The following is a 9213-nucleotide window of genomic DNA, read 5'->3' as shown; positions in this document are numbered from 1 at the left end:
TAATGTACAGACTTTTAATTTTCAGGGATGGGCACTCTCAAATGTCTTAATTATAGGCTATCCCGACTTTCTCTGTTTCCCATTTCTATCATGTTAAAAATGAGTCACTATCACTATAACCACACATATTACACTGTTAATTTACTGTTAGTTCCCTCCACTTGGTATAGTCTGCATTATCATTCCATTTATTTAAATAGTTTTTTGTTTGCTGCATCTCCCACTAGGCACTGACGTCAATTCAATATCTATTTCACGTTGGTTCAACGTAATGTCATTGAAATGAAGTGGAAACAATGTTGATTCAACCAGTGTGTGCACAGTGGGTTGCTTCCTTTGTAAACTCCTTCACTGCTGTGTGGTTTTTGCTGAAGATCATTAGTAACATTTGATTACATATATTTTTTAAAGACATGTGGGCTCATTAAATCGTTATGGAGCGGAGCGCAGACCAAGCCATAACAGCTTGAACCCGACGCATGGTGCAATACTTGGCCGCTTCATCACACAGTTCCATGGTTGGTGCAGGCAAAAGACAAAGGCTATTATACACTATTCTCCCTATTATAATTCTATGTAATTAACAGCTTCGCACCCCCCGCAGCTGCTTGCCTAAGCCTCCCCAGCTTCTCCTTCACCCAAATCCAGATAGCAGATGTTCTGAAAGAGCTGCAAAACCTGTACCCGTACAAATCAGCTGGGCTAGACAATCTGGACCCTCTCTTTCTAAAGTTATCCGCTGTCATTGTTGCCACCCCTATTACTAGCCTGTTCAACCTCTCTTTCGTATCGTCCGAGATCTCTAAAGATTGGAAAGCTGCCGCGGTCATCCCCCTCTTCAAAGGGGGTGACACTCTAGACCCAAACTGCTACAGACCTATATCTATCCTACCCTATTTTTCTAAGGTCTTCGAAAGCCAAGTTAATAAACAGATCACTGACCATTTCGAATCCCACCGTACCTTCTCCGCTGTGCAATCCGGTTTCCGAGCTGGTCATGGCTGCACCTCAGCCACACTCAAGGTATTAAACTATATCATAACCGCCATTGATTAAAGACAGTACTGTGCAGCCGTCTTCATCGACCTGGCCAAGGCTTTCGACTCTGTCAATCACCGTATTCTTATCAGCAGACTCAACAGCCTTGGTTTCTCAAATGACTGCCTCGTCTGGTTCACCAGCTACTTTTCAGATAGAGTTCAGTGTGTCAAATCGGGCAGTCTCTATGGGGGTACCACAGGGTTCAATTCTCAGGCCTACTCTTTTCTCTGTATATATCAACGATGTCGCTATTGCTGCCGGTGATTCCCTGATCCACCTCTATGCAGACGACATCATTCTGTATACATCTGGCCCTTCTTTGGACACAGTGTTAACAAACCTCCAAATGAGCTTCAATGCCATACAACACTCCTTCCGTGGTCTCCAACTGCTCTTAAACGCTAGTAAAACTAAATGCATGCTTTTCAACCGATCGCTGCCCGCACCTGCCCGCCCGACTAGTATCACTACTCTGGACGGTTCTGACTTGTGGACAATATGTGATATGTGGACAACTAGAAATACCTAGGTGTCTGGCTAGACTGTAAAGTCTCCTTCCAGACTCATATTAAAAATCTCCAATCCAAAATTAAATTTAGAATCGGCGTCCTATTTCGCAACAAAGCCTCCTTCACTCATGCTGCCAAACATATCCTCGTAAAACTGACTATCCTGCCGATCCTCGACTTTGACGATGTAATTTACAAAATAGCCTCCAACACTCTACTCAGCAAACTGGATGCAGTCTATCACAGTGCCATCAGTTTTGTCACCAAAGCCCCATATACCACCCACCACTGTGACCTGTATGCTCTCGTCGGCTGGCCTTCGCTACATGTTTGTCGCCAGATCCACTGGCTCCAGGTCATCTATAAGTCTTTGCTAGGTAAAGCTCCGCTGTATCTCAGCTCACTGGTCACGATATCAACACCCACCCGTAGCACGCGTTCCAGCAGGTATATCTCTCTGGTCATCCCCAAAGCCAACACCTCCTTTGGCCACCTTTCCTTCCAGTTCTCTGCTGCCAATGACTGGAACGAACTGCAAAAATTACTGAAGTTGGAGACTTATATCTCCCTCACTAATTTTAAACATCAGCTATCTGAGCAGCTAACTGATCGCTGCAGCTGTACACAGCCCATCTGTAAATTCCCCATTCAATCTACCTACCTCATCCCCTTATTGTTTTTATTTACTTTTTTGCTCTTTTGCACACTAGTATTTCTGCTTGCACATCATCATCTGCACATCTATCACTTCACTGTTCATTTGCTAAATTGTAATTACTTTGCCACTATGGCCTATTTATTGCCTTACCTTCTCACGCCAGTTGCACACACTGTATATACATACTTTTTTTCTATTGTGTTATTGACTGTACGCTTGTTTATTCCATGTGTAACTCTGTTGTTGTTTGTGTTGTTTTGTTTTATCTTGGCCAGGTCGCAGTTGTAAATGAGAACTTGTTCTCAACTGACCAACCTGGTTAAATAAAGTTGAAATAAAAAAAGAAATTCCATTTTTTATTTACATGAATCCTTTTCACCGTTTTCTTTCTGTCATGCATAAAGACGCTCTGAAACTGTATTTTAAATGATTTGTAAATACTTTCCTAAACTTATATAATCTAGAATTGAAGCTGAACTGGAGACAAATATGCATATATTTAGATGGCTCCCGACTGGTGCAGCGGTCTAAGGCACTATCACAACTGGCCATGATTTGGAGTCCCATAGGGTGGCGCACAATTGGCCCAGAGTCATCCGGGTTTGGCTGGGGTAGGCCATCATTGTAAATAAGAATTTGTTCTTAACAGACATGCCTAGTTAAATAAAGGTTAAGTTAAAAAAATACAATTAAAATATATCCCTAATACTCTGAACCAGTTCTCTCAATATGTTCTCGTGAGTCTGTCGATAAAATTCTAACTGAAAGGCACACCATTTTTAAGGGATGGCTTAAGATACTGTACACGTACTGAAAACCCTATTGAATGAAAACTCAATGAGACAATCTGTTCGAAGGGCAAGTGGGAGGGTTTCAACTGTTGAATGAAATGTATTCAGAGCGTGCAAAGTAGCCACACCTGCAGAGCTAGTGACCGAATAAGTTAAATCTGAACAGAAAATATTGAGAACTGTGTAGGAAAGGTGTATGAATCAGCCCCCTTAATGAACTGAATTTTTATTCACTGCCTGAATTGAAAAGAGAATTGACCCCAACCCTGAGTCAGACAGCAATATCCATTAATTATAATCCACATAATAATTCACATTTCCCGATTGCTACAGGACAGTGTTCATGCTTTAGCAAATTAAGATCTTACACCTGTATGCTATCATTGAGGTATGATGAGTAGGTTCACCCTTAAAGTCAATTTATGCTTGATCTGAAAATGTAGTCAGACGCTACATATGACGCAATTGCGTAGCCTCCAGAGGCGCCCAGAGGCTACATTTTGTAACAGTGAGGAGGTATAGCTAGCTCTACATTGACACAATTTCTTGACGGTAGGTGGGGGTGGAAGGTCCTGTATAAACACAAACTCACTTCCTTGACAACTTCCTTCACAACAACTCTGCGCTGTTCCGCGAAGCGCAAGAAGTATGAAGCCCTTGCTGCGCAGCCGTATCACCTTAAGTGCTGCACGGCCAATGCAGATGGCAGATTGACCATGTAGAGCCTTTAAACATGCTCTCTCTTTCTGTGTGTGCGCGTGTGTGGCTGCAGGTATTTAATGAGCATGTCTCTTCCTCCTCTCACCGAGCTGCAGGTAGGTATTTAATGGGCACGTCGCTACCTCCTCTCACTTTTGATAGAGTTTTGAACATCTACAACAAATAAAATGACCATGAACTGTGGGATTTCAAGGGGGCTCATGTAACGGATGTGAAATGGCTAGCTAGTTAGTGGTGTTCGCGCTAAATAGTGTTTCAATCGGTGACGTCACTTACTCTGAGACCTTGAAGTAGTGGTTCCCCTTGCTCTGCAAGGGCCCCGGCTTTTGTGGAGCGATGGGTAACGATGTTGTTGATGTGTGATGGTTCGCGGGGGACGGTCTAAAGTTATACTGTTACACTGACATAAGAAATCCGAGATGTGGGGTCTATTGAAAATAAACGTTTCAATGCTTTGAGTACAGAAAAATTAAGTCTACTATACATTGATAGGGCGTCATTGTAAATAATAACTAGTTAAATAAAAATGGTGGGAAACAATACTGTTTTCCTTTCCCAAATTGCACCCTATTCCCTTTAAAGTGCACTACTTTTTACTAGGACCAATATGGCTCTGATCAAAAGTAGGGCACTATGTAGGGAATAGGATGCAATTTGGGAGGCTACCTCAATAATCCTGGCCTGTATTCAGAAAGAGTCTGAATGAATGCTGATCTAGGATCAGTTTGGCCCTTTAGATCAAACAATAGTATTTGTGTCTTACAGGATTGGGATAAATTCCATTTAAATTGAGTCAGTTCGGGAATTAAATTGAAATTCCAATTCCAAAATGTCTATGTGGGGGGAATTACAGTTTTTCTGAAATTTGAAATAGAATTGACCTTAGGAGGAGGAGAAGGAGAAGGAGACCATGGCGTACATTGTATTTTTGTCGACGACACCAAAAAACCGAACGCGCACAATTCTGTAAGGCTAAGACACTAAACTGAAAACAAGATCCCACAAAACCCAAACGGAAAATGACAACTTATATATGCTCCCCAATCAGAGACAACGATAGACAGCTGCCTCTGATTGGGAACCACACTCGGCCAAAAACAAAGAAATAGAAAACATAGACTTTCCCACCCGAGTCACACCCTGACCTAACCAAACATAGAGAATAATAAGGATCTCTAAGGTCAGGGCGTGACAGGTTTATAGTTGTGAGCCATGATCCTTGCTTTACCACAATGGCACATGTATTCACAAAGGTGCCAGGAATCAGGCAAGACCTTAATGGAGAGAGTATTTATATAAGGCACTGTAGTTCAGAGATGGAAGATGACAACCTATTTATCAGGTGCTATGAATCATGATGGGGTGTATATCAATCAAACATTTAATGCGTCCCAAATGGCACCTTATTCCCTTTATAGTGCCCATAGGGCTCTGGTGAAAAGTAGTGCACTAGATAGGGATAGGGTGCCATTTTGGATGAACACAATTTTCTATTCAATCAAACACTGTAAATCACAGCAATTCCATAAAGCATTTTTAGCCACAACTTGTTTTCAGTCTATTACTATAAAGCACTATAGCATTCAAAGCATTTTATTGAGATGCCATTCTCTATCCAAATGATTTTGACTGAAATATTTAGGTTGGCAATATGTTTCTTAAAAAAAAAATACATTTCAGTTTGTCCAATGCAGAATATGAAGTTGTTATTAGTATTTATTTTACAAGGCAGAGTTATTGAGCACTTACTAGTCATACTCATATCACATCACCCTCATTTGGAAGATGAATTACATTTTAACTCTTCATCTTGTAATGAACCATGTTTGTTTGGCGTGCATGAAAAGCCCTGCCAATAACATTGTAAAAGACCTGCCAATAACATTGTAAAAGACCTGCCAATAATATTTTAAAAACCCTGCCAATAACCTTTTAAAGGCCCTGTTAATAACATTGTAAAAGCCCTGCCAATAACATTTTAAAAACCCTGTCAATAACCTTTTAAAAGCCCTGTTAATAACCTTTTAAAAGCCCTGTTAATAACCTTTTAAAAGACCTGCCAATAATATTTTAAAGGCCCTGTTAATAACATTGTAAAAGCCCTGCCAATAACCTTTTAAAAGCCCTGTTAATAACCTTTTAAAAGTCCTGCTAATAACCCTTTAAAAGACCTGCCAATAATCTTTCAAAAGCCCTGTTAATAACCTTTTAAAAGCCCTGTTAATAATCTTTTAAAGGCCCTGTTAATAACATTGTAAAAGTCCTGCCAATAACCTTTTAAAAGCCCTGCCAATAACCTTTTAAAAGCCCTGCCAATAACCTTTTTTTTTATCACTGTCAGTCAGTCATTACAGTGCGGCCCGATGCCAGAGCACACACTCCGTCTCGTCCATCCCGATCAGAGAGAGAGGTCACCTGTTCGTGGGCAGAACGAGCGTAGGACGCTTAAAGATGCACTAGAGATCTCTTATCTTTGCCATCTTTGTCTTTGTCTGATGCCACCAGCTATTGAGGGCTTTTTCTCTTTTAAAGTGGTCAAGTTCCTCTCCTATGCTTGTCTTGGCAGTACATAGGTGCGTACCAGTCAGAACACGTCATAGTTGGTGATTTAATTATGAAATGTTTACTCAGGAGTATAATTCATTGGCTGACACCTCCTACTGACTTGGATGGAATTATTTAATCCTTCTTTAACCCATAGCAAGTCCCACCCAGTTGGCTACTTCAAAATGGTTAAAGCCCTCAATTGCGCTGTCCATGGTAAAACGGGCTTTGGCGCCCTCTATCCAACTCTATTGTACGATGCCGGGGGAAAACGCTCCGACGTCCGCTGCCGTTTCAGGAAGCCATGTTTTCTTCCGCTCTTCAGCAAATATTTATGATCAGGGTTCAATTTTCATTAGTAACCACCTCTGGAGACGTGGGTGCTGCTTTACAAGAGTCATAAATTATTGGGTCTCTCACTTACTGTGATCAAGGCATCCTGAGGACAGAGAGGCCTGTGCCACATCCGCAGAGGACAAACTCACTGATTCTCTCTCTCTCTCTCGCTCCCTACCTCTCTCTCTCTCTCTTTCACTCCCTACCTCTCTCTCCCTCTCTTGATCTCTCTCTCTCTCTCTCCTCTCTCTCTCTCTCTCTCTCGCTCCCTACCTCTCTCTTTCGCTCCCTACCTCTCTCTCTCTCTCTTTCGCTCCCTACCTCTCTCTCTCTCTCTTTCGCTCCATCTCTCTCTCTCTCTCTCTCTCTCACTCTCTCGCTCCCTCCCCATTGATTTCAATGCCATTAAAAAACAGGAGAAGAAGAATGAAGTGCATATACAAGTGAGACAATGCAGAGGGGAAACCACAAAGTATTACCACCCCCAGATCACTAGATCCACCAGGCTGATTGACCTGTAGAAATGTAGCTGTCACAAAGACATCCTGTCACAAAGGTGTCCATTTTCTATTCATGCATAGTTGTTGTCAACCATGTATATTATACATTAGAACAACTGTTCAGGACAGGTCACTCAATAGTCTACTAGGGAGCTCATCGTGCAAAAACATTGAATATGATGCCACCTAGTGCCAGTGGACCGTCCTAAGGGTATCCACAAATATACAGAAGCCTTAATTGAAATGCAAGAGGTCTTTGTCTCAAATGTGTGTGTGATAATGTAAGTGAGATATATATATATATATATATATATATATATACTCACATATATATATATACACACATACATACAGACAGACAGAGAAAGACCTTTTAGCCAATCAAAACACAGAATAATTTGCAGTTGTTACCTGAAGAGTGGGCCTGTTTTATTTATCAGTTTTGAGGCCTAGCTCTTTCTCTGTCAGAGACACAACCGCTGGTCCTTAACAACCAGGGCTGGCACATTTCACCTCCTCCAGAAAGAACACTCTCCCCGGGGTCATACTGAGACACCTCCACAGCTCCCCACCGTCTTATTGTGTAATATAAATATAAAATAAATCAGAGTCCTAGCTCACTGTCAGTTAGTGACATAACTGATCGTTCCTTCAGAGACTCAGGGCTGGCACACCTGATGTCATCGGCCAGGAAAGCTTTCTTCTGGTTCTTCTGCAGCCACTTCCACAGGTCCTCCACCTTCTTATCACACACCCAGGGGTTCTGGCTGAAGGCCACCCAAAGATGGTTGCTTGTCCATGGGGAGGAGAGTTGCTCCAGCAGGGTGTTGGAGATGTGACCAAGCCGGTTTAAGTTGAGAAACAGGAACTCGAGGCGATGGAGCCCCTGGAGGAGAGTCGGGGGAAGCCTCTCCAGTTGGTTCTCCTGGAGGAAGAGGTGCGTCAGGTTTGGGGTGTTCCTGAAGGCGGAAGGGTCCAGGGCGCTGAGTTGGTTCCCCTCCAGGTTGAGCCTCTCTAGGCTGCTCAGAGGATTCAGTGCCCCCGCCAGGAGCTTCTCCAGGCGGTTATGGGAGAGGTCAAGGTTCTTCAGGTGGCGTAGTTTCTGGAACAGGGCTGTGGGTACGGCCGTCAAGTGGTTCCCTGATAGGTCCAGCCAGGTGAGGTTACTGTTGTCAGGGAGCCAATCAGCATCCACACCGCTGATCAGGTTGTTCTTCAGCACCAGGTTACGCAGTGGAGCGTGGCTGAAGACATATGGTGGTAGGAAGTGCAGGTGGTTCCCTGTGAGATCCAACGTGTGCAGGTGAGGGACAGCTCTGAGGAGATCTGAAGGAAGTGTGCTCAGGTTGTTGTAATATAGTTGGAGCTCTTTCAGAAGGGGCGTGGCCTGTAAGTGGTTGGCAGTAATCGTGCTGAGGTTGGTGGATTGGATGGACAAGGAGGTGGTGTTGCCTGGGAGACAATCGGAGGGGAACTGGGAGAGGGAGTCGTCACTGCAGACCACCTTGGTGTCGCTGGAAGAGAAATGGCAGGTGCACATGTCTGGGCAAGAGAGGGCGCCATTGCTACGGCTGCAACAACAGGTCAGCACGCACAGAGGAAGGAGGAACCAGGTGCTCATCTTTCTAAAACTGTGAAACAAAGAGATAGTTGGGCCTCAAAACATACATGATTTAATATTTGCAGAAGTGTATGTTAACGCAAAAGACATAGGTGACTCATAAATCCTAAAGAATTCCTTAATGCTCTGTAACATCAAGTCCATTATACAAGCAGTTGTTTTAATGAATGACACTATTCTGATCGGTATCTTTCAATGTTCGATATAATCATAAGTCGTAAATAATACATAACAAATAACTTGAGTTATAGTTTTTTTCAGATACAGATAAAAGTATTGTTTGTCAAGAGGATTAAGACACAGTAATTAAATCAAAGTCCTTTAGTTCACCTTACCTGAAGTCTTGCTGTCATTCATGTTTTGTTGCCTTCATTGGCTTGCTTGTTTCATCTGCTCTTACGACTATTTCAATGCTCCTTATATAAAATGTGTGTGTGTTTGTGTGGGTCAGGCTATGCACCAGACTGAGTAAATAATGAGTGGGTTTAGATAA

The 9213-nt window shown here is 42.7% G+C and overlaps 1 protein-coding gene across 1 annotated transcript; it reads right to left on the bottom strand.

Annotated features, from left to right (window-relative positions):
• Positions 1-5417: 5417 nt before the first annotated feature.
• On the bottom strand, positions 5418-9211 carry LOC110529375 (uncharacterized). Its single transcript, XM_021611514.3, has 2 exons — positions 9056-9211; positions 5418-8730 (listed from the first exon to the last, which is right to left on the bottom strand). Exon 2 carries the CDS (start codon positions 8718-8720, stop codon positions 7704-7706), a length of 1017 nt encoding a protein of 338 aa, XP_021467189.3. The 5' UTR covers positions 8721-8730; positions 9056-9211; the 3' UTR covers positions 5418-7703.
• Positions 9212-9213: the final 2 nt, after the last annotated feature.

This window comes from Oncorhynchus mykiss, chromosome 8 (genome assembly GCF_057628025.1).
Source record: "Oncorhynchus mykiss isolate SJ-2025 chromosome 8, ASM5762802v1, whole genome shotgun sequence".
In the NCBI taxonomy this organism is placed as follows: Eukaryota; Metazoa; Chordata; class Actinopteri; order Salmoniformes; family Salmonidae; genus Oncorhynchus; species Oncorhynchus mykiss.
The sequence above is the reverse complement of the archived record's forward strand: the minus strand, read 5'-3'. Positions and strand labels throughout refer to the sequence as shown.

Excerpts from the sequence above, each read along its gene's own strand:
- LOC110529375 (XM_021611514.3), bottom strand. The coding sequence starts at position 8,720 with ATGAGCACCTGGTTCCTCCTTCCTCTGTGCGTGCTGACCTGTTGTTGC.